General features: G+C 37.6%; 1 protein-coding gene across 2 annotated transcripts in view; it reads left to right on the forward strand.

The window, feature by feature from the left end:
• The window catches only part of ChLD3 (Chitin and LDLR binding deacetylase 3), a 105,951-nt gene that overhangs the window by 50,730 nt on the left and 28,411 nt on the right, over positions 1 to 26,810 (forward strand). Inside the window, exons 2-4 of one of the 2 annotated variants that reach the window (XM_070106380.1) lie at positions 14,439 to 14,684; positions 14,976 to 15,112; positions 15,179 to 15,332. In XM_070106380.1, coding sequence (XP_069962481.1) covers positions 14,439 to 14,684; positions 14,976 to 15,112; positions 15,179 to 15,332 — 537 coding nt within the window. The remainder of the gene's footprint in view (positions 1 to 14,438; positions 14,685 to 14,975; positions 15,113 to 15,178; positions 15,333 to 26,810) is intronic. The other variant, XM_070106381.1, reaches the window with a different exon arrangement.

The raw sequence follows: 26,810 nt of genomic DNA on the forward strand, positions 1-26,810 counted from the left end.
TATAGGAAGAGGCAACAAAGATAGAAGAAAAGGAAGAGACGAGCGTAATCAAACGCTATGTACATAAACATAATTTTAACTGCAATGTCGCCCAAATGTCCCAGATGTCAACGGAGATGTCAACGCAAATATCGGCACAGTTTAAGGAGCAGCATGCACGTATAACCCTACAAATTTCGCAGTTAGAAACGCGATTGTAAACGCAGTTCGCAGCGCAAGATGCACGTATATCAGCAGAAGTGTCCTCACATATTTCGGAAGAGCGAGACACAATTAAAACTGAAGTGGATGAATTGAAAGATCGTCTCCGCAAGCTACAATTAAATCGGTAAATTATGTCAACAGAAAAGTAACGTGCGAGATCGTAATTACAAGGAATCGAAATCGACATGGAGGACAGGATTATGACCTATATAAATATGGAAGTGACATTTATGCTCGGTTACGATAATAAGTACAACGTTAGATAAGTAATAACAACAGAGAATCAGCAGATGCCACCAAAATCAGAAGCAGTAATTTGGGCAGAAATAGATTGAGACTATGGGCCAAACAAGTTGTGCATTGTTGAGGACACAAAAGAATCTTTTACTAACTTACTTATAGGCAAAACCCTGGCTAGGAAAATACAAGATAAACGTGTTCCAGTAAGAGCATTCATCGAGTGCAAGTTACCAATCAAACTCTCCAAAGGAGCCAAGAGATTGAGGCCGTGATATAGGTCTTGAGGAAGATTTCCGCCCGTTTTTATCCCGTCTGGTGCCTATTTTCTTATTACTTATGTATGTAAGCATGTGGCACAGGCGTAGGTATGGAAGTCTGTATTTTTGTGTAAATGTACCTGCTTCCAAAGTGCAAAGCGAAAAATAAGAAACTAAAAAATGCAAGTATGAACAAATCATAGAAAACCGTAATATACATATGAACGAGTATATGGATGTTAGAATTTGTGTTCATATGCAATGACGGTGCTCACAGAGGTGAATAGCCTAATTCATGGTCACGGTCATCCGATTTCGCACAATGTCATACTTCTGACCAAACAGAGTTCATGTTGCCTTAATCTCATCAACGATTTTATTGGAATGTTTGTATGCCTGGAAGTAAACTACACTTTTACACAAAATATTTCTTATTTTAATTATTTGAAATACATACATATACTAACTGAATTAATCCACTGTATACTCTTCAAGTTTCTGTAATTGACAGGCATCCACTATAAATACGTTAATTTTTATTCTAGAAAAAGTAAAAAAAAATATTTAGATACAAATTTTTAGAACTCCACAAAATTTTGTCATCTTACTTTAGTCCTTTCGGAATTGGATAAAAAAGCAATATCCCAAAAGTGTGCGTTGGTGTAAGTGATTGAAGAGCAAACGTGTAATTGTGTTGAAACTTCTGGGGAAAGTGTCTAGCCATGGCTGGCAAGGTCTATGTTATGTGATGTGAATTTTTTCTTATAGTAGGGGGAAGCATTGAAAGCCGAAGTGCGGAACTTTAATCCGCTAAACTTAGCATATTCCCAACTCATGTCTCTTCCATGGAACCACCGGGTTAAGTATTACTCATGGGAGAGAAAAGTACATTTAAGTCTTCTCTACGGTACGGACTGACTGACTCCTAATCTGTTATAGGTATCTTAGTTTTGTCATAATTAGAGCTGTCGCTTGGCTAACGGCTTTCCATTTATCAGACTGACACATATGTGCTGTCAAAGTTTCCACCGTTAAGATTGAGTGTTATTTTAATCTTTCCCTAATAAAAAATATGGACAAACGTCATGATGAATTTGGAATAGATACTTTCTAAACCAACCATGCCCACTCAGTATTTGGGTTAGGTGGAAATTTAGGTCCTCATGTCATCTGTCTATCCACGAATCAATGTCCGGAATTAGTCTGTGGGTCCATCTTCTTTTAGATGAGGTCACCGTTGCTGCCACATTGTTAGTCTCTTGGTTCTCTCCTCTTTTTTTACTCCTGTAGACGGCTCTAAAAGCTGGATGTCACTAGGCGGCACGCTACCTCAGCAGCATCACTTGATATCGTTCGGAAAGCACTTATTACTCGATGTTTAAATGAGCTAAGCCTCAGTAAATAAACTCACCACTCTACTCGAAAAAACTGGCGCACCCTCATACTGCTCATCACATAATCACCAATACACCACAAATTGAAAAACACCATAGTCAATGACACCACACTCACACACAACACAATACACCGTACCTGTACACTACCCCACTCAACAAAAAGGATGGACAACAGGACAGCCGCTTTCTTTCGCAAAAACAAACTCAATGACTCAACATTCAACACGCCACCAATACCGTGCGCTACGGACATATGATTCCTGCGAACGACATCACTCCGCAACCTTATTCGATTCAGCAGCGCGACACGGAGACGCAATTTTTCGATCCTCACGTCACCTCGCTTCATCTGGACACGGACTCGTCCGCTTGGCGTTGAACCCACACGCATCGAGTGCATCTTTTTTTTTGACATATTTTATTTTGTTATAAAATAAGAAATAATAACCTTTTAAATTAAAGCTTAAATTACAAGTGCAGTTTTTTCTTAATATAATATACATGTTAAAATTGTGGTAGTGAGTGAATTCTTAAAATTTACAAAGTTTGTACGAAATGAAACTCTCGGAGTGCAGAAAACCTATGCACTGCGTTTAATGGTCTAGCATATTATTCTATGCCTAGCGCTTGTATTCATATTGGTGCTGCATATAATATTATATATTATATAATGATATCAAACGGTAAAATTTTGGGAATGCAATTGGATTTGCAGAATCACACGAGGATTTGACTCACCACAATAGCGCCGATTTAGTTTGATTACGAAGTCATTAATCCAGAAATGGGCCTCATCTAAGAGTATTATTTTTGGATAAAAAAAAAGTAGGCACCGATGAACGTGATTTTGCGTAATAGTCTTGAAGAATTTCCAAGCGGTGTATCAAAGGGAAACATGACATGATGAAATGGGTATATATGTATGTGTTTTGAACTGTCTCAGCATTTTCGAAGATAAGCATGTTCAAAGATTGCCGAAAAAAAGATATTATTATTTAAATTAATTTAAGCAAATATATACATGTATAAATCCGTGTTCAAAGATATTTGAACAAGAGGAAAATATTTTATATAAGTGAACCTTATATGTATGATATGTTTGTTTTAAACTGAACTCTCGTTAATTTATGCTTCTTTTACTTGTAATACCGATCTGATCCATACATTCTTTACTTCTGTCTTATGGAGGTTTTTAGCCATCTTCTGCTGTTATACTACCATCGTCGGAGACTTTAAATTCCACATCGTCATTTGGCCCTCCATGAGGATCTGACAACATAATCAGCCGGTCGTCGTTCCTTATTCTTACTGCGTGAAAGTTTCTTTCTCAATTTACTCTCAGTATCTTCACCCTGTGTTTTCAAGTTCAAAGCATTTGGTATAAAATCCTTTGTGTCAATGGACAATGTCAGACATATTATATATTCGTCAATTTATCAGCTATTGTTTGTTTATTGATAATTTTGGAAGAGCTGATTAGATCTCCTTGCTGGTACAGACGTGACAATGGTTTTCATCAACATGATTCTCTATATTAGTACTCGCCTTCGCCTACATAATCTTCTTTTACTTTTCCCGTGAGATTTGGATTTTACTTAGCTAAAACATCTTTGCGTGTTGGTTAGTGCAAAACCTTTTTTTGACCTTCCTCTTACTCTTTATATGCTTCATCTTCGTCTTCTAAAATAAAATGAGATAAATGCCAAGTTACTTTTTCAGTAGCAAAAACATCTTTAAACTTAGACACTTTTTTTCTCTCATTCAGAACTATTCAATTTTTCTTGTTTGTTTAAAATCTCAGCCTCAATATTATTAACTTTAGTTGCATCGGTGGAAGTTTTCTCCCTAAATGTTTTTTGTGTCTCCAAAATATGAGGCGATTCTTGTTCTTGTATTTTTAATGCCCATATTCAGGGCATTGTTTACTTAATTTTTTATTTAATTTACTGAAATTGATTGAGTTACAACTCGATATATTCGTGCATTAAAAGTGATTATTAAAATTTTTTCTAGATTTGTTACCACTGTTATTTATTATTTTTATTATTTTATTTATATTTAAATATACAAAGTAGTATTAAACCAAATTTTTTTAAATAAAAAAATCTAAGATACAAACAAAACATAGAATTATATTTTATTTTGTAGGTAACAATCGGTTATAAGGTTTTAAATACTCATAATATTTGTAAACGAAGGAATTTTGTACCAGTTCTTGATAAATTGGATAAAAGTTGTGCTTTTGCCTAATACTCGCCAAAGCTGAGCGTTCGTTGAAGATGTGGTGAAGAGAAAACGGTCTTTTGCAGAAAGGGCATGATGGTTTTACTTTGTCCAATCTTTAGGCGTGGGAAAATGGTAGCTTGTGGTTTGTTCAAAAAACCGAGCTGAGTGGTCTGCATGTTCATTTCCCATAATACCAACCTGTCCTGGTACCCAGAGTAGTGCGACTTTATGACTGTATTTAATGAACAGGTCACGGATATTCGAAATAAATGTAGCAGTGTTGCGGATGTTACAAACAGCAGATAAACAAGAAAAACTGTCCGAGCAAATAACAAACTTGCCTTTGTTATGTATCGCATATTATAGAATATAACACGGAAGAATCCCACCTGTTATAAATTCTCAGTTTGGTTTGGTGAGAGTAAAAGCTGTGTTTGTCGCTTTAGACCCGTCTGTATAAATTGCAGTCTAATTGTTTTCTTCATAGGTTTAATTAACTCTAAAAAATGTTTCTGCAGTACTACATTGCTGGTGTGGCTTTTTTGAAGGTGTAAAGCGTCATAATGACAGTTTCTTTTTTTAACAACCACTCCGGCTGTTTGTTGACTTCTTTGCAATTTGATACAGCGTCGTAAAGTGGATTTTAGCCTGAAGTTCCGTTTATGTCGTGACGTGTGAATTACTGTTTTATGTAAGCTGGCATTTGGAGAGTATATCAGTTTTAAAATTAGTTGCATCTTTGTTTCGGAGACCCTTTCCTCTATTGTTGGTAGGCCATATTCCGCCAAAATACACTTAATGAGTATGACGACGTAGGAAAAGGATTTATACTCCGACAGCTCGCTGATTGATAAGGAGGTTCTAACAACTTCAGGTTAGAGTTTGCACACCATACAAAAATGCTTAAACCATAGTTGATTTTAGCGAGTATTATGGCTCTTGTAGCATTTATTACATATACACCTAAAATTTGTAAACTGCTTACTAATTCTATTACAATATTTTCAAAAATTAACTGTCTATATTCACATTTGGTCTTTTTGCAAATATGTAGTAATTTACATTTTGGAATGGAAATTGTTGCACCAAATTTCATCCCCCATTTCTTAAATTGAGTTAGTATTTTCTTAAAAATATTGTTAGCAGTTTGGGGATTATTTATATTACAATAAATAATAGCATCGTTCGCGTATACTGTGAGTTTAATGCCTTTAGTATTAAGACATAATTCAGTTAGCTTATCAAAAGCGATAATAAATAGCACCACCGGTAGTGGTGAGCCTTGCGGTATACCATTTTTAAGAGGATGCAAACATTGTTTATACGGACCTGAAATTTCCTTAGGGTCATAAAAGCTTTAACTAGCTATAATTTTTTCGAAAGTTTTACCTTAGTATGATAGCAAGGAAATAGGTTTATAAGAACTTGTCAGATTCATTAGTTTTTTTGGTTTAATAATTGGGACAATTCGCCAGTTATGTGGGTATCATCCTTGTGTTGTACAGGCAGAGTAGTCTTTTTTTGGCAGCTGTAGGTAGGTTTGCCAGCATCGATTAGGATATCATATCGATGTCTAGTGTTTTGCTTTTAGAATGTTTTAAAGCGGACTATAATTCGGAGAAAATAATTTCGCACTCTAAACTGTTTGCTGATGCGGAGAGATTCGGTGCTGTATATGTGGCAGATAACCAATGTTGTTTTTCTGCGATGTATTCTACAGAAAAACTACTATCCTGCGAATATGTAGACCAAAGATTGGCGAAAGAAGAAGACTTTGGTTTTTACAATGATTTTAATAGGGATGTATTTTTGGTAGTCGATGCAGGGGATGTTGTTGATGGGAGTAGCTATGTGTTTCTTTGATACAAATATTAACATCTGAAGTTTGCTCTTTTATGCGTAATAAGTGTAGGGCTACAAAGCTTTTTTTGTAGCCACGCAAATATCGAAAAAGCGAAATATTTAAGCGAAGTTGTAACAGCGATAAAATACAAAGGGCCCAGTAATGATGCTATGTGTGGTCAGTTATTAGACTTACTTTATTTGCAAAATTCTTCTCCTTAAATAATATTCTAAGCAATATTGCAATACCGTTCAATACATAATTTCCGCTTAGTACATAGTTTCGTTTTCTATTAGTGCATATATACATAAGTATGTAAGTTATATAAAAACAGTTCATAAATAGAGAATAATCCAAGTACATACTTTACTCTATTGCTCCTTCGTATATAATGTAGTTATTAACAAAAGAGAAATATAAAAAAATGGGAACGCAGCATTGAAAGAGGCTGCTTACATATTAAGCTTAGTACATGTTAAATGGGACTAGCTAATGTGCACAAACAAATATCCATATAATTGCGTGGATGAAAACATAGCGGTAGCATAAGTGTACAAAGCAAGCGCAAGCAAGCAATAAATATGTAAGTATGTACACAATGCAAATACAATTATTAACTGCATTGAGGTGACTGACTTCTAATGCTTGCCCTTGACTATTAGGCAAATAAGTAGAGAGCAAGAAATAGCAAAAATATATAGAACATATGACCGTATAATGCATTGGTTCTCAATCGGTGACCCAACATCCCGGCCCCGTTGAAAGGCATTTCAAACAGGTAGAAGGCCTATCTTGTGAATTGGTCGCCGAATGATTCCCTTCGTTATTCGAATGTCCACCACACGCACTTTAGAGTCCTTTCCTGTAATACAGTTTATAACTCTTCCAATATGCCATTTTTGTGGTGGTAAGTTGTCTTCATGGATGATAACCATTAAGTTGTTGTTGATGTTTGGTCGCTCTGTAAAGCACCTTGATCGTACTTAAAGTTCGTTTATGTATTAATTTGACCACCTGTTCCAAAACATCTGTTTAATTCCGGGTCCCTGATTCCATTGTTATACGTTGTTGATGTTAGCTGACAATCTCCGATCTGGGAGTGCCCTAAGTGAACTACCAAAAATAAAATGCCCCGGAGTTAATACTTCATAATCATTTGGATCCGATGACATTTGTGCTATTGGACGAGAATTTAATACAGCTTCTATCTCAACCAGGACTGTTGTTAATTGCTCAGCTGTGAGTCTTGCATTTTTGATGGTGCGGTAGAGGTGACCCTTTATGATTAGATCCTAATGTATGCTTTATAAGGTGTTTTGCCTCGAATACGCAAATATATGTTGACTGGTCCGCAGAAATCAATACCGCACCGTGCAAAAGGACGAGATGGAGTTATACGCTCGACAGGTAACTGTCCCATTACATGGTTCATCAGCTTTGGCTTGTAGCGTATACAATGTGTGCATGATCTGACGATATGTCTTGCTAAATCGCGCGCATTGACTATCCAAATCTGAAGTCTTATCAGTGCTACGAGTGCCTTTGGTCCTGTATGGTAGTGTTTCCGATGTAGATGACGAACGTAATGCACAACAAATTCGCATTTGTTTGGCAACAGCATTGGGCGTTTCCTTTCTTCGGGAATATCTGCTGATTCCAATCGACCTCCAACCTTAAGTATTTAAAATCCTTCGATATATTCGAGAAAAGGATTTAAATAACGTAACGGGCCATTTATCGTAAGCTCTTTCTGTAAAAGATGAATTTCATTAGCGAAATGTATGTGCTGAATATTCCAAATTATGCAAAGAAAGGCGTGATGTAACTCTTGTGGTGAAAGTGTTAATCAGTCATTAAGATTAGCTCCATGTCGAAATTTATTGATGAAGCGAAACATCCAAGCTATTAATCGAAGGCTGCTAGTGTAGTTACTCCGCTGATTCCCAATTTCCAAAATGTAATTTGTGCTAACAATTGTATTGAATGCTGATTTTCGTTTCTCCCTATCGACAACTTCCATGTCGATATCATCGCAGCTGTTCTTTGGCCATTTATCTGAGTTTTCGTATAGAAACTTTGGTCCGGTGTACCATATTGAATTAACAAGTTCCTTTACAGTACATCCTCTAGAGGCAACATCCGCCGGATTACAATGCGTTTGTACATGTCTCCAATGGGCGCCTTTGGTTAAATTTTTAAATCCGAAATTCGATTACCAACAAAAGTCGAAAGTGTTGCAGAATGCATCTTAAGCCAATGTAATACTATTTGTGAGTCTGTCCAAAGAAAAATGTTAAAAGATTTGTTAGAAATTGTTGGTTTAATTTTAGCTAAAAGACGAGCAAGAAGAAGAGCGCCGCAAAGTTCTAATTTGGGAAACGATTGTTTTTTGGTGGGTGCCACTCTGGACTTCGCAGTGAGTAGGCGAATGGTAGTAGTACATTTGTTGAGAACGCGAGTATATATTGCGCAGCCATATGCACGAATCGATGCGTCACAAAATCCATGTATCTGAAGAGATTCCACATCTGTCGAAAAACAGTGCCTCGGCACTTTAATTTGTGAAAGATCCGATAAGCAGTTAAGACATTTTTTCCAAGCAAATTCGATGTTCTGTGGCACAGATTCATCCCAATCCAACTTTAGTAGCCATATATCTTGCAACAAAATTTTTTATGTTATAATAACAGGAAACTAAAAGTCCAAGTGGGTCGTAAAGTGATGATGCAACAGAAAGGATGGAACGTTTTGTAAGTCGACCAGTCAGTGCTAGTTTTGCTTCGAATGAAAAAATAAAACAATCAAGATTTTGGTTCCATTTTAGTCCAAGAGTAGTGATGGATGTATCTACGTTTAGATCCTTTATAGAGTCGTCTTCTCTGAATTGATGATAATTGGAATGCCACTTCGTTAATTTAAACTGTCCTAATTCTAACAGTTGTATTACCTCTTGCTTTATCTGTGCAAGTTCGGTTAGAGTATCAGCACCACAGAGTAGATTGTCTACCTAGAATGATGACTTCACGATTTTTGCGTCAATTGTAAATTGTTCTGAATGCTGCTCAGCTAGATAGAACAAACTCCGTATAGCAAGATATGGTGCAGCAGCCATTCCATACGTTACAGTATTTAGTTGATACGTGCGAATATCTTCAGTTTGTGAACTTCTCCACAGAATATACTGGAACTTTCGATCATCTTCGTGCATTAATACTTGGCGATACATCTTGACTATGTCGGCAGTGAGTGCAAACCTGTGGAATCGAAAACGAATAAGAAGAAGAAAAAGTTCGCATTGAATTGTAGGGCCAACCATCTGAACATCGTTCAATGATTTTTGGGATGTGGTTTGACAGGAAGCGTCAAATACAACTCGAAGCTTTGTTGTTGTACTTGTTGGCTTTAGCACACAATGATGTGGTATATAATAATGCGGTTCGCTGAGATTTGGATTTTTTACAACGCTCATATGACCCAAACTCTCGTAGTCGCTCATAAATTCAACGTAGTGTGCTTTCAATTGTGGTGATTTGGCTAATCGACATGCTTGTGCATTGAATCGTCTCAATGCCATATGACTCGCCCAAACATGTCGGATCATCCTTGAAAGGTAATTTGACAACTATTCTGCCGCAAGATCTTCAGGACACCGTTGAATTGTATATGTGATCGCAACTCTGTTGTTCACGAGTCCAAGGCTCTGGTATGGTAGTGATTTCTTCCAATTTCCACAACTTTTCCAATTTGACATCTAAAGATTCATTGGCTAAAAATAAACAAGATGGTTTGGATATGTTGTTACTGCCCGTCTTATAACGTCCCGAAACAATCCAGCCTAAGAGTGTTTTTTGCAAGATTGGTAAATTAGATCCAAGATTGATTTGTCCTACGGACAGAAGACTGAAGAACATTTGTGTACCCAGCAACATGTCGATTTTCTTTGGTATATAAAATTCATCATCGGCGAGCGTTATATTGTGTGGAATATTCCATGTTGAAATATTGATTTCAGGATCTGGTTGATAAGCAATGTGCGATGTAATGCAAAAAGTCAATGGAAGTTCGAAACCAGTGACTTGCGACTTGATATTAGTTGAGGTTTTGAGTTTAATATTTGTTGACGATGAACCGATGACGATGTTTTGAATCTGTATGTTTTGCCTACTTCTTGGCAGAAGCAACTTTTGCGAAAAATCATCTGTGATAAAATTTACCTGTGAACAGGAATCTAGCAGTGCTGTACCCAATCTGTAGCTCCCCGATGCATCACGAAGGTAAATTTTTGCTGTGATGAATTATTCCTGTGTGTATGCGCGACTGCCTCTTGTGATGTAAATACCTGAGTAGGTGTTTGTAGGATTGGAGTAAAACCGCGGTGGCAATTGGCTACTCGATGTCCCTTTGATAAGCAATTGATGCAAAGTCCAATTTTCTTTGCATGCTCGAAACTTTGAGTAATGTTCAGTGAGTTAAAGCGTTCGCAATTAAAAACCTGATGGTTGTTACTGGAAAAGAAATTACACGATATATTGGAGCAGGAAAATGTATAGCCTCTTGGTTGATTCCTTGATTTCGAAGAGGAGTATTTGTTAGCACCTTGATTTGACGACGTACTAACATGCTTGTTATCCAGTGATTCCAGGTATTGGCAGTGTCTTTCCAAATCTGCGATGCCATTCTCCCATGACGGCAGCGTTCTGAAATCTAGCGACTACTTCCACTTTTTGTTGGTCTGTTCATCAGACTTTATGAAAAAAAGTAAAAGACAAAATTAAATGAATAAGTATAGCTTGCGATTTTTGGCTGTCGGTACCTAGCGATGTCAAGGAACCATAAATAGCTGAAGCTTTATCAATTAAACTTCTTAATTAGTGTTTTGTTATCATACCGTACCTTCAACCGTTCTAACGCCTTCTGATATTTTTCATTTGTCACTTGAAACGCATTTACAGTTTCTAAGGCTTGACCTTGGAGACAATTTGGCAAATGGTTGAACTTTTCAATATTAGTTAAATTGAATTCACGATCAATTATTTGCTTGAACGAGGTGATAAAATTTTCATAATTTGATTGTACCATGCAAGTTGTGTCCGAAAGTGAAACTTTATTATCTTCTGTCAGTTGCGATTGGATAACCAATTTAGTTGTGATGTAAAGTTCTTCCAGGTCAGCACGTCCTACATCATCAGCATCCAATCTTTCGATGTCAGTTTGAATTGAGAGAATCTGCTTAAAATAAGAATCCAGGATGCCCAAACGGCATTTGTATTCCGCAGCTGAAAGAGCCTTTTCACCTGGTCAGAAACTGGCGTCGACGATATTTTTAATGCGCGTAATATTTTTCTTGGTGCTGGCGCGTTGTTGTCTTAGCTCGTCCAAAGACATTGCAATGCTGGTGACTCGAATGGTAAAGATTTCTCACGGTGACTAAGTTTAATGATGACAAAGTCCAATGTCGGTAATTTCCAATGACGATAATGTCCAATGACGATAATGTCCAGCGACGATAATGTCCAACGATAATATCCAATGACGATAATGTCCAACGATGCAGTCTAATACTAACCACACTCCGAAATGATTTGCGAAAGAACAAAAAAAACTCACTCGTGCCCCACGTTGGGCGCCAAAAAATGTAGGGCTTAGTACATGTTACAAATATTCATATAATTGCGTGGACGAAAACATAGCGGTAGCATAAGTGTACAAAGCAAGTGCAAGCAAGCAATAAATATGTAAGTATGTACACAATGCAAATACAATTATTAACTGCATTGAGGTGACTGACTTCTAATGCTTGCCCTTGAATATTAGGCAAATAAGTAGAGAGCAAGAAATAGCAAAAATATATAGAACATATGACCGTATAATGCAGTGGTTCTCAATCGGTGACCCAACAATAACAGTTCATCGTAATTGTTGTTGTACCCGTTTATGTCCCACCGAACAATTTTTAGCGTTTGTTATTTGTGTGTCTGTATATGTTTAGATGTTGTGTGTATTAAATTTCATCTTCGGATGTAATTAGTTCTTGAGTGTAGAAAAGTACTTTTGAAAGGGATGGGAGATGTTCGAAAGGTGGGAGTGAGTCCAAGGGAGATATCAGAGGTTATGGAGTGGAACGAGAGTTTAGTTCCGTTGGTTTTTGGTGTCGTTAAGATTTTTCTAACTAATGCTTCGGACTCCATTATGGGCGGTTCAGAATATTGGTTTGCTTTAAAGAAGGAGTGTTTCTAAATGTTTATGTATTTTTGAGAATTTGTTTTTTGAGTGTTGCTAGGGGGATTAATGTTGTTGGTGCTTATAGTGGTGGGAGAGTCAACGTTTGTGTTTGTTGTTTCTATATTTTTGCTGTAACTAATAACGCATGAATTGGATGCAATTAAAAAATATAAGTTGCGGGATAAACAAGCTGATATTGTTTGTTGCTTATGAACTTTTATTATTTCAGGCATTGAACATTTGTTTATTGTTTAAATTTTTATAATTCCTTTCGCTTGGAAGATTTTGGTACAGTCTTTAGAGGATGCTGCATGTTGTTGGAAGCAGTTGATGCAAAACATGTTTGCAATCGGCTGGGGCATAAGGAGGAAGGGAACAATTCGCGCAAAGAGGGGAACGGTTACAACGTTTTTTTGAGCAAGAAGTTGGCAGTTTTAGCAACGCATTGGCGAAGGAATAAATTGACGTATCAAAAGTTTAAACCAGCCAACGTCAATTAACTCGGTAATTTGTAACGGTAGTTGAAAGTTAGTAGCAAAACCCCCGAGGGGTGCGGTTTACTTCCAATAAATTACTAAGTTTAAACACTGACACAACGCTTTGCGAGTTGAGCTCATTTAGTGTTTTCTCCTCTGATACGTTATTTAGAAATGGAGCAAATACCGTTGCGAGTTTCGTGTAGTGTGGCTGATATGGAACATATGTTCAACAAAAGGGTTTGGCCGTGTCAATAGCTTCAATCACTACGAATTTGAACTAGTCACTAGTCGTCAACTTTAACTCAGGAAGCTCTGAAAATCCATAAGCGAAACAATTTTACCAGTTTTCCGTTTCTTTTTACCAGGTCCGGTATCGAATACGGGGCCATTTTGCACGTGGAAACTGTTGCGCAATGTATTCAAAAAGCTTTCCGCTAGCGAACAGTAGAAAAAAAGTTAGACAGAACGGATTAAACGTATAGCAAAAGTCCGAAAAAGAAAAAAAAATTCCGAAAACTAAATGTAACTAAACTCGAAAAAAATTTGGAATGCTGCTAATCGATGATTGCTAATATTTTAAACTCTTGGATATATTGGATGTATTCCAATGTTATATCATAGAATATTTCAACAGATTCTTCATTGAAACACTTTGACATTTCTTTTGTATACAGATTTTGAATGGCAAAGAATAGCGCTTCCAAATATTTTAATTGTTCGCTATTGACTACTGTCTTAAAACTTAGAATGTTCATTGCTGTTTTGATTCAGAGAAGCTGAGTTTCTATAACAGTTAGTACACTGCGTTTATTTTCTTACAAATACGGCTTATGTGATAAATTTAAAATGCGGGTTGTCACTTTTCCCTTCTAGAGGGAACATAAAAAAGTTGTTCAATTTATGATTTCTAGCTTTTGCCATCGTCGCGAAAAGACGCTTGTAGGCAAGCGCATGCTCGGAGAAATGTGTAAAGCGTTTGCTTTTATGAATGAAACGACTTAGCTTATTGCATGTGCGGCAGCGTTCATGAATGAAAATGTTGTTGTTGTACAAATTTAGGATTTGCCAATTTGGCTGCCATATTGATTTCTGACGCTGCTCATGCTATTTGAGAGAATTGTTGTTTTTGTATAACAACGTTTGTATTTTTTCTATTCTTCTTTGGGAATGTTTAGAGAGCTATACGTGTACAGATTCACCGCTGTTATAAAAGCGAGAAATGTTATTTGTTTCTACTGCGAGTGAGGTGAACTCCCCGATAAAATTTTACAAATGTTCGCTGTCGAACCTGCACCTTCTCGTTCTTCTAAGTTCTCTGGTTGAACGATGTGGGTGATGTTTGAGATGCATTTATTTGTCGTTGTCTAATGCTCAAAGATGTTAAAGATGGAATCCATATATTGAAATATTTAAAAATCGTATTTATTATTTAACAAAAAGGCATGTGAGGACATTAAATGTCATTCCTGTATTAATAAACTTTTCTGATACGATATTAAATAAAACACTCAAACTTCAAAAACAATTTCACATCAAATGTCTTTATCATTAATCTTTAATTTTTTCTTAGCACAATCTTCTAATTTGTTTAACCGTAACACACGACCCAGTATTGAATGCTTGAAAAATGATCGTTTCTACCGCGATCCGAATCGACCCGTACATAAGATTTGGACCAACATTGAATGTTCGAAGTATTTCCTTTGTTTAGATGGTGACGTTTTTGAATTCAAATGCTCGGAGGGCTTATTATTTGATGTTGTCAGACAAATTTGTGATTTTAAACAGAATGTGGATAACTGTGATATCACTGCAGGTGAGAAAATATTTCTTTAAATTGTTATACAAATTTTATAGTTTTTATTTTTACGAAATATTGCCACCTTCTTAAGTTTTGTAGAATTATAATTTTTTGGCATACCCCGGGTATACTTTTTGATGAAAAAGTAACATATAAGCATATATGAAATATTCTATTATTTCTTTCCTTTTGATCTTAAACATTCCGACGGACATAAAATGTTTTTTACTACTTTTCCTCGTACCTATCTAGTTTATAATATTTCTACTCTAATATGGATGTATGTAAATATTTGTTTTGTTAAAGAGAAACAAATCCCAAAACCACTATTGGAAAAAGGTGGATGCAAAGACAAAACACATTTAGGTTGCGGCGACGGCACTTGTCTACCAAATGAATATTTTTGTGATGGATCCGTTGATTGCCCAGATGAATCCGATGAGGTAAAATATATTGTAAATGTTTAATACAGGCTTTAGAGCAAATAATATTATTAAAACTTATATAAGGGTTGGTGCGATATGGATAACGATCCCAATGCTGCTGTTTCTTGTGACATGCGTAAATGCCAGTTACCCGACTGCTTCTGCTCCAAAGATGGCACACAAATACCAGGACGATTAAGCCCAAGTATGGTCCCACAAATGATAATGTTAACGTTTGGTAAGAAGTGAAAGCAGTACTAAGAACACAAAAGTAAATATATAACAAATTCGGAAGTTTACTTCCGTTTCAGTTACCTTACGCTGATACGCGTTAACTGCGTACACATGTGTAAGTTATGGCGATTTCATTCAATATTTAATATTTTGAAAACCGGATCGCGCGATAAATATTGAACGCATTTTGTATATAAATGGGCTATATAACGAAACAAAGAATTGAAAAATATTTAAAATCGTGTGATTTTTTTTTTGAAAATGTATTATTTATTCATTGTATACACAAATTTTGGCGTTTTATTATCTTATTAGTGCCCAAGTTGACTTTGACACGAAAGCGATCCATTGCACTATAGAATTCAATAGTCCTAGTAGTAGAATTCAAATAGTCGATCCCCAGCACCCGCAAGTCATTTCGCGTAGTTTGATTCTCAACGCTCCGCTCATCTACAATACATTTTTTTATTAATTTGCATACACTTTATTATTATAATTATACTCTAGCAACCTGTTGCTGCAAAGTATAACAGTTTTGTTCACCTAACGTTTGTTTGTATCACTTAAAACTAATCAAATTAGATATAGGGTTATGTATATAAATGATCAGGATGAAAAGACGAGTTAAAATCCGGATGACTGTCTGTCCTTCCTTCCCTCCAAGCTGTAACTTGAGTAAAAATTGAGATATCTTTATGAAACTTAGTACAACTGTTTCTTCGTACCGTAAGACAGTTGGTATTGCAGATGGGTGTAATCGAACCACCGCCACTCCCACAAAACGCCATTAATCAAAAGAAATAAATTGCCATAACTAAGCTCCACAATAAGATACAATACTGTTATTTGACACACAGGACCACATTAGGGAGAGGCATCTGCAGTTTAAAGTTTTTTAAAAGATGGGCGTGGTCCCTACTAAGTTTAATGTGCATCTCTCCTAAACCACTTAAGCTGCAATTTAACAACAGAAAATTCACTGAAAACAAATGCTTTTAGCACCTTTATCAACAGTGTGAAAATGGGTGAAATCGGGTGACAACCCCGCCCACTCCCCATACAACGGTACTGTTAAAAACTATTAAAAGCGCAGTAAATGAAGCACTAAACAGTCCAGAGACATTAAATTTTATCTCTGGGATGGTATGAGATGACTTTATAGGAACCGCGTTCAAAATTAGATAGAGGGGGTGGCGCCGCCCACTTCTAAGTGAAAATCCATATCTTGGGATTTCAACCAAATTCGGTACAAAACATTCATCTCATACTTCTATGTTATGGAGCGAAAATGGGCGAAATCGGATTCCAGCCACACCCATTTCCCATATAACACCATTTTAAATTCCATTTGATTCTTTCACTTTCCACTATGCAAATCAGACAACAATGATTGTATCGAGTTAAGCCTTTGCGTGAACAATGCGTTTAAAGTATGCCACCTTGCGACCAAAAATTGTCTAAATCGAACTAAAACTGTTCAAGCCCCCAGGTACTGAACATGTGGACCCCAGTGCCTATATTTTACTTTCTACCGAAAATATCAGTCAATGTGTAAGATATGTATATAATTTAAATTATATTGTTATTTTCGTGGATACGTTCAACTTGCGCGTTTGTTTTTGAATGATACACTGGGGTGCCTGTATATTGTATTTATAGTAGGTTGTATACGGACTTTGCTACATTACTGATACAAATATTTTCATTGTCGGTCATTAAATGTTTAGCGTTTGGGTATATTTGTGCCAATATTTCTTCTATATATTCATGACAATTTAATTTATTTTCTAGTTTTCGTAGATAGCAGTATTTGGAGTATTTGCATATGGAGCTAATGTATATTTGGTTGTTCATGTGGAATGTGTCCACTTGCACATATTCACCCACATGTGTTGGTATTGGTGTTTTACCGATAGACTGTTTATTAAGGTGTCTTTCATATTTGTTTTGTAAACAAATTCCGTAGTTTATTGATTCTTTTTCAAAAAATACTGAGTAGAGTACTGCGTTGTGGATTGGTATAATTTGCTTGTGAAAGAGTTTAAGGGCTGTTTGGCCTTTTTTAATTGTTATACAGGTGAGTTTTCTGCTGAGTGGTCTGAACAATCCGTGGTCGTGTTTATTTGCTGTCTTGATAGAGCATCACCGACTATATTCTGACGTCCTGGTTTATATACCAATCTCGCACCATATTCTTTTATTAAATTCTTCCATCTTTTTTATTTACTATTTGGGTTCTTTTCAGATATGAAGTAGATCTGTAGGTCTGTATATATTGTTAGATTTGCTTTTCCATATAAATAATTTTTTAATTTCTGTAGCGCTCATACAATAGCTAGTAGTTATTTTTCATTGGTGCTGTAGTTTTGTTCAGTTTCATTGAGTGTTCTTGATATAAAAGCAATAGGTTGTCTATTTTGTGACAGTACTGCACCTATGGCGAAATTGCTGACCTCTGTAGTCAGATCAAAGGGTTTCGTGAAGTCAGGTTGATTAAGTTCTACTTGAGCCTGGAGAGCATTCTAGATAGTTTCTATAGCTGCTTCATCTAAGTTAACTTCTACTCTTGCACTTTTGTGATTGCTGCAAAGTTTTGAACAAACTTCCTGTATTATTGTTTCAATTTTCTTGGGGTCTACAGTTACCTTATTGTGTTTAATTATGTGTCCTAAGTATTCTACTGAGCTTTGAAAGAAATGTGATGTTTATTAATACGCCATCAATATAAACATATGCAAATTTTCCAATATAGTCACGCAAAATATCGTCAACACATCGCTGAAATATTGCCGGTGCATTTTGTAACCCAAAAGGCAATATAAGAAAGTCATATTTTGCTCCATTCACTGAAAATGCCGTCTTCTCTCTGTCTTTTTCTTTAATTAAAATTTGGTGGAATCCTGATTCCAAATTTATCGTCGAAAATATTTTTGCTCATTTCGATCAGTTATTGCTTGTGTTTTAATCTTCTGAAAATTTACAACCATTCTTCTTTTGGGTTTCCCTTTTTTATTATATATTAGTATTATATGGACTTTTACTTGATTGAATTATCTGATTAGCAAGAAGTTTTTGGATTTCCATTTTCACTAAGTCATTATCTGACATGGGATATGGGCACTGTTTGATATAAATAGGTTCTTCATTATTTTTCTTAATTGTAGCTTGAAAAGTTTCTCTAATTTCCTCATTTCTTTTCATTATCTCTCTAATATTTTCCTCATATTTTAAATTATTTATAGTATAGTTAAGTTTTTGTTCAATTTTCTCTGTCCTCACAATTTTCTTTTGATATTCCAAACTGTAGTCGAATACACTTATTTAAGCTTTCGAAATTCTAAGCCCTTGTTCACCTAATATCATAAAATCTTGTAGCTCATCAATCTCAAAAAACCGTTTTAACGCTAAACCTAACCTACTCCCAACTCAAGACTCTCCCACGGAACCACCTGATTAAGTATTACTTCGTGGGAGTGATAAGACATTTAAGTCTCCTCTCTAGTACGGACTGACGGACGCCTAATCTGTTCCATATGTCTTAGTTTTGTCATGATTGAGGCTGCCGCTTCCTGACAGCTTTCCAATTCTCACCGGACTGACACATAAGTGTCGTCAAGTTTTCCACCATAAAACTACTACCGAGTGAAGTTTTAAGTTTTTCCCTTGTACTCGAAAAGCGAGGACAATAAAAGAATACATGCTCAGAGTCTTCTATGCACTCTGTACACATCGGACAGTTCGGACTAACATGATGATGGAATCTATACAGGTAGCACCCATGTCCACTTAGTATTTGGGTAAGGTGGAAATCCAGGTCCCCATGTCGTCTGTCTATCCACGGGTGGATGTCCGGTATAAGTCTGTGGGTCCACTGTCCTTTGAGTGAGATTTTCCACCGCTGCTGCCATATTGATAAGCTTTTGACTCTCTCTGCTCTTTTGGCTCCTATAGACGACTCAGATAACTTGTATACTCGCGCGAATTCGTCACCCTGGATGTCAATGGGCATCATACTGGCTATTACTTCCGCAGCCTCGCTGGATATCGTTCGGGAAGCACTGATTACTCTTAGTGTCGACAGCCGGTGCACTATGTTTATTTGTTTGGCATATGCTTTAACGTTTAACGCCCGGATCCATATTGGGGCCGAATATAATACAACCGATCTCATTACCTTTGCGAGTAAAAATCGTCGGCTGGAACGCACGCAGCCTTTATTTGCCATCATTCTTGATAAGGCGTTGAGGATTTTGCTTGCTTTACCAGAGGTGTATTCTAGGTGCTCCTTAAATTTAAGCTTTGAGTCTATTATTACTCCCAGATACTTTAGTTGTGGCTGTGATTGAATCTCACACTCCCCTATGGTGAGAGATATTGGTTCCTCCACTTTCCTAGTACTTACTAGCAAGACTTCTGTCTTGTGCTCAGCCAGAACTAAATTCCTTGAGGAGAACCATTGCCGCAAACTATTGACACATTCATTGCATTTGCTCTGGAGGTCATCTGCTGTTTAGCCACTGCTACCACTATAAGATCATCCGCGTATGCGATTAATTTCCCGGCTTCTGGTTGGTTTATTCTTAGCACCCCATCATACATCACGTTCCATAGAAGGGGGCCTAAAACCGAGCCTTGCGGTACTCCACTCGAAATAGCGTAGCTCTTGGTGTCTTCATCAGTGTCAAATATTAGTTGCCTGTTTTCTAAATTATTTATAATAATGTTTACAAGATATTGAGGAGCGCGTATTTCATACAGAGCCTTGATTATGTTTGCCCATTTTGCTGAGTTGAAGGCATTCTTCACATCCAGGGTGATCAGGGCGCAGTATTTTTTAGTCCCGCCTTTCCATCTTTTTCCACTTACTGCGCTTTTCGCAGTGTCAACGACATTGTTTAGTGCGTCAATAGTAGACCTCTTTTTCATAAAGCCGTATTGTCTTTCTGATAATCCGCCGGCTTTCTGGATTGCTAACTCCAAGTGGTTGCTTACTATGCTTTCGTACACTTTGCCAATCGTGTCAAGCATGCACAGAGGTCGATATGATGAGGCTTCCTCCGGAGGCTGATTTGGTTTAGGTAGTAGAACCAATCGTCGGGGAATATTTCTTCTTTTAAGCATGCATTGTACATTTTTACGAACACATTTGGTTTTAAACTCATGGCTTCCTTTAAGGCTCTGTTTGGTATGCCATCTATACGATGCGCTTTTGGGTTGTAGTGTCTTATTCTTGAATTTTGACATGCATATTTTGTACGCCGTACCCCAGGGGTCTACGTTTGCTTCCTCACAAATCTTTTCAAAACTGTTCCTTTTGCTGCGGGCATTGGCCGACTTTAGAAGCTTCTTTTGTCTATTAAAAATTTCCCTGAGACCGTTGAGAGAGTCTAGCTGCATTTCAGAGCTTTCTGAGCGTTGCTATTTCTTCATTCCACCAAGAGACGGGCTTTCGTTTGTTGTGGTGTACTGTTCTGCGCATAGTTGCGTCGCATACTGTGACCAGTTCTTTCCGCACTGCAGACACTAAGTCGGTGGCGTTCTCACCTGGTGTATTTGCAGAGCTCCAGACTATCTCAAAAAGGTCAGCATCAAACTCCTTTTGTTTCCAGCTTCGTTTTTGGCAGGTGTCCTTGCTGCGGTGTTCCGTCTCTCCAAAAAACGAAACATCAGCAATAATAGCCATGTGGTCACTATTTGTGAATATATCGGATACCTTCCACTTAATGTGCCTGCTTAGAGCATCGTTTGCAAACATGAGATCGATTATGGAGCCTTTGTTTCCTTTTTGAAAGGCGCTGGAGTTGCCTCAGGGCGCGGTACATTGATGGCGGACCTCACAGCTGGCGTTGGTGTTGCTGCCATATCTACATCCATATTTATCTGTGCCACTGTATGTGGCAGGAATGAATCGTCAACTTGATCGATCATTGCGGTTAGAACGGTTAGCATTTACCAGGGATTAATCATTTGCGTTGCGGTAATATCGGCGGATTGTTCGTAATTTGCGGTTTCGTCATTAGATGCGGTTGGCAGAAAACATAATTTCACGAGTGGTCTTGTTAGCGTTCCGCTTTGAGTATGGAGATCAACTACTCGTATATGACCGTCGGAACCGTAATATAGTTTTTCTATGTGGCCAAGCCACCGTTCTGTGGGGGTAGACAATCATCGTGTATGCTGACAGAGTCTCCAAGCTTTGGTGCCTTTTCTGGAGTTTTAAACCGGTACCTTTTATGAAGGTCCTTGATGTACTCTTCCTTCCATCGGCGGCTGAAATCATGATGGAGAATTTTGATTCTTTCCGATCGATTCAATAAGGATAGCGACCCCACGCCAGACTCAGGTATGGCCAGAATGGGTGCTCCTTTGAGAAAATGAACTGGAGTTAGGGCTGTGAAGTCGGAGGGATTTTGCGAGAGTGTTGTGAGTGGCCGTGAATTGAGAACGGCTTCAATTCGGATTAATAAGGTAGTGAATTCTTCATAATTCAATCTATAATTTCCAGCTACCTTTTTGAAATGGGATTTGAAGCTTTTTACAGCTGATTCCCATAAAGCGCCCAAAGAGGAGTGCTTGGGGGGATAAACTGCTAATGAATGCCTTGGGGAGCATACTTCTGAACAATTTCAGGTAATTTAATAAAATCCACAAACTGTTTTTCAGTGGCTCTTTGGGCTCCAATGAAGGTAAGCCGCGACGTAATATTAACATAAAGGCGACTACTCTGACGGCTCGGGAGAACGACGAAAATCGCTCAAGGATGTCAGTATCCTCCACTGCTGTGTGAAAGGAGTCGATTTTTCGACTTTATGAGGCAATTATATTGCGCATGGGCGATTGTGGCCAAGAATCGGGAGATTCTGTTAACCATCGGAGACCATTCCACCAGAGGGTGGTGGTGGTAAGGTGCTGCGGTTTCCACCCTCTTCTACCTAGATCGGCAGGAAGATCAGCACTGGCTACATGTCGCCAAGTGGCTGATCCCACTAGGTCAAATATTTGAGACGTTCGACGTCTTCCATGCATGTGGTGGTTTTTCTAACCAGGCTAGAACAATTTAAGAATCGGACCAGAGATACAATCTATGTTTCTTCATGTTTAAATGGGTCTGCACCATGGAAGCTAATTTTGCGGGTAGTAGCGCGCCACAGAGCTCAAGTTGAGGTAGACTTAGCGTTTCTAAAGAAGCCCACTTTGCTTTTGCTACTAATAAGTGGCTTGTGGTCGCAGTATCGCTTTGTGTGCGCACATAGATAGTGGCACAGTATGCTTTCTCAGAGGCATCACAGAAGCCGTGTAATTCGACTTTGTGTTCGGGAAAATAGTTTACCCATCGTGGGATTTTTTCTCTGGGAAATATCTTTCAGATTGTTTGCGAACTGGTAACATTTTTCTAAGCGAAGAGGTTTCACTTGTCCATCCCAGTCGGTTCCGTCTAGCCATACTTTTGTATCAAGATTTTCGCTGGTACCATAATTGGCGAAAGCTATTCTGCGGGGTCGAAAAGTTTTGCCACAGAGGATAAAATTTGGCGTTTTGTTATGGCGGATAATGTTGATATTGACTGCATATATAGTGTATGAAAACTGGTCAGGTATCGCATTCCATTGGATCCCCAGAGTTTTTGTTGTACTTTCCTTTTCGAATTTAAGGAAATTAGTGTCCAACAGATTTTCTTTAGGTATGTCCTTTAAGATATTAGGGTGGTTCGCCGTTATCTTTTTTAACGAAAACCCTGCGGTTTTGAGGGCTTGTATCACTTGGGCTAGTGACTCGTATGCTTGTGAAAGAATGTGACTTCCAGACAGGATATCGTCTACATACGTTTGAGTTTTTAACACTTCGGTTGCCAGAGGAAATTCTGACTTTGTGTTTTCTGCCATTTCGTGGAGTGTTCGAATGGCTAAATATGGAGCACAGTTGACGCCAAACGTAGCTGTTTTTAGTTTATAGTCGCGTAGTGGACTATTGGAGATTTTCGGAAAATAATTCGCTGAAAGTCTTGGTCGTCTTTATATACGACTATTTGTCGATACATTTTCTCAACGTCACCATTGACTACATATTTGAATATACGCCCATTTAATATGAGGTGCATTAAATCTGGTTGGAGTGTGGGTCCCGTAAATAGAATATCATTTAAGGAATTTCTTGAGCTAGTGGGTCTTGAGGCATTGAAAACCACACTGCCTTTTGTTGATTTTTTATCTGGCTTTACTACTGCGTGATGAGGCAAGTAAAATGAGTAACATTTGCCATTTATGATTTTTTCGTCTGCGCTTACTTTCTCCATGTGGTCTAAATACCTCCATTCTTCTAACACGAAATCAAATTCTGGCTTAAGCTCACCTTTTTTAATTAAATTTTTTTTATACTTAAAAACTGCTGTATTGCAGAGGTGCGAGAGTGACCTAAGGCGAGTGTGTTAGGAAATTGTTGTTTTAGTGGTAGTCGTACGACGTACCGACCATTATCTAATATAGTAATTGTGGCTTTGTACAAGTCTTCACAATACTGATCTTCTGGGGTTGTAATTGATATAGGGGGAGCTCTTCTAACTCCCAAAATTTCTTTAATTGTGAATTGAGGTATTCGTTTGAGATTTCCTCAACCTGAGTGGGCGTGGTTGTACCTGGTTCGTAACTAGTCCACTTAGGATCCATCCAAAAATAGTATTTTGTGACAGAAGTATATTTGACGTTTTCTTAATACCTTCGAGCATGATCTGTGGTATGAGATCGCTGCCTAAGAGAAGATCTATTTGAGCGGGAGTGTTGCAGTTGGAATCTGCTAGCTTTAGACTATAGCTCCTGCTTGTATGTGCTTATCCGCTTCGGGGGAAATTAGGGTAATGGGGCAGATTTTGTTTGATTTTTGGACCACTCTTCTGCCCATTCCCATTATTTTAAAATTGGCTAGTTTTGTTGGTAGTTGTAGCCTCTTTTGTACCCTAGACGCTATGAAAGATCGTTGTGATCCTTGATCTATTAAGGCCCTAAATTTAAACAGTTCTCCTCGATGTTCGACGGAGACGACTGCTGTGGGTAGTAGTACTCTACTTTTATTTTCGCTGTGTAGCGTTTGGGGTTTTAATGCCTTTGAGCAACATGGGGCTTCTTGGCAATTTTCGGGATTTTGCACTTCGGAATTTGCTGTTGCAACTAAACCCGTGGCTCTTTTCATATTTGCGCTATAGGGGGGTGAGCTGGAAAATGTGATGTAATTCAGCATTGAATGATGTCGATTATGACAATAAACGCAATTAAATTTGCTTTCGCACTCTTTAAGTGTATGCCCATGTGACGGACAGTTTTTACAAAATTATTTCGGTTTTGAAGATTTGAGCAAGATTTGAACTTATGCTCTCCTGTACACAGTTCGCATGTCGTTTATTTGTATTGTTCGGAGGTGAACGATTGATTTTTAAAAAAGCTTCTATTTAAATTGTTGTTGCTACTGGCTTGGGGTCTATTGAAGCTTCTGTTGAGGTCGTTTTGATCGTTTTTAGTTCTAACTAGTTTTTTGTCTACCCTTTCTGCTTTTATAATTGACCGCGGGTATTCCCGTAAAATTTATGTATATATGTATGTATATCACGTAATATATTTGGGAGGAATATATGTACGCAGTGCGAAAAGATAGCGAAAAGGAGAATAAGTTGCCATAGGTATTCTCGTAAAATTTATGTATATATAGCAATTATTATATATAGCAATTATTAGTAATATATATATGTTTGTGTGTTTTCATATATATTGTGGCGAACACGGGTACCAGAACAAATCAGAATTGACGATAAACTGCCACAAGCAACTAGACAGCGAATTCGTAGTTGCCAAGATGTTCTAGTAGCGAACTTTTGTTAAAAATTTACTATATAAGGGCTGCCGGATTGTGCAGCAGACACAGTTCTAATTAGAGTGTTGCCGTGTAAAGAGCAATTAAGCTATAAGCAATAAGTTGTAAGTTCGAATAGCGAGCAATAAGTGTTAAGTTGTTGGAATTGGAAATAAAGATAAGTGTATAGCATTAAATTGGGACTTTAATTTAACAATCCAGTGATCGAGCTCAAGAGTGAGTTATAGTTAGACGATTTATCGAGACATCCGTTACAATTGGTGTCAGAAGTTGGATTGTCAAATAAATTCGCAAAGAGATAATTATTTGTAAATGGCCAAGTTTAACGATCTGAAGATTCCACAGCTGAAAAAGGAGCTGGAGCAACGGGGTTTGCCGACAAATGGATTAAAAACTGAATTACAATCAAGGTTGAGAGAGGCCATGGAGGCGGAAAACATTAATGTTGAGGAATATGTCTTTCACATGGAATTAGAAGAAGAGACAACAAAGATAGAAGAAAAGGGAGAGGCTCAATGCTCGTCAAAGATTGTGGACATAAACATGGTTTTTGACGCAATATCGCAAATGTCAACGCAAATATCAACACAAATTAAAGAGCAGAATACAATCGACACAATTTTAAGAGCAGAATGCACTTTTAACCCAACAAATAGCAGAGGTGTCATCCCAAATGTTGACACAACAATCCCAATTGTCCTTGTTAGAAACGCGGTTGGAAGAGCCGTTCACAGCGTTAGATGCACGTATATCATCGCAGGTGACCTCCCAAATAGCAGAAGTGTCCTCAAAAGATTTCAGAAGAGCGGGATAGAATTAAAACTGAAGTGGATGAATTGAGAGATCGTCTCCGAGTCTGCCAAGGTAAAACCTCCATCCTTTGATGGCACTGTTCCGTTCCAAGTTTTTAAGCTTCAATTCGAAAAGACGGCATCGTCAAATAATTGAAACGCTGAAGATAAAGTAGCTGCGTTGTTCGTTGCATTAAAAGGATCTGCAGCGGAAATATTACAGACCATTCCAAACTGCGAGGCGAGTAGTTATGAAAAGTTGATGGGTGCATTACAAATACGGTATGGTAGTGAGCACAGGAAGCAGATCTTTCAAATCGAGTTGCGAAATCGCCGCCAGAAAGCCAATGAGACTCTGCAGGAGTTTGCTACAGAGATTGAGAGGTTAGCTCACTTAGCTTATGCACATAATTCCATGGAATACATTGAGGACGCGAAAATTCAGACTTTCATCAATGGAATACGAGATAACACTACACGATTCGCTGCATTAGCATGTCCAAAATTGACCTTTGCAGAAACCGTTTCGTATGCTCTGACACAGGCAACTGGAGAAGATACCCTAGTTATCGGAAAGGTAACGTGCGATACACAATTTTATAGTGGCAGATATCATTGACGAAGTCATAATTGGAGTAGACTTTCTAGCGAATCATGGAATCAAAATTGACATGAAAAACAGGATTATATCCTATAGAAATATGGAAGTGCCACTTATGTTCAGTTACGATAATAAGTACAACGTTAAACGAGTGATAACAACAGAGATTCCAGCAGATTCCACCAACATCAGAAGCAGTTATTTGGGCAGAAATATATAGAGACTATGGGCC

Source organism: Bactrocera oleae, chromosome 3 (assembly GCF_042242935.1).
Source record: "Bactrocera oleae isolate idBacOlea1 chromosome 3, idBacOlea1, whole genome shotgun sequence".
NCBI lineage: Eukaryota > Metazoa > Arthropoda > Insecta > Diptera > Tephritidae > Bactrocera > Bactrocera oleae.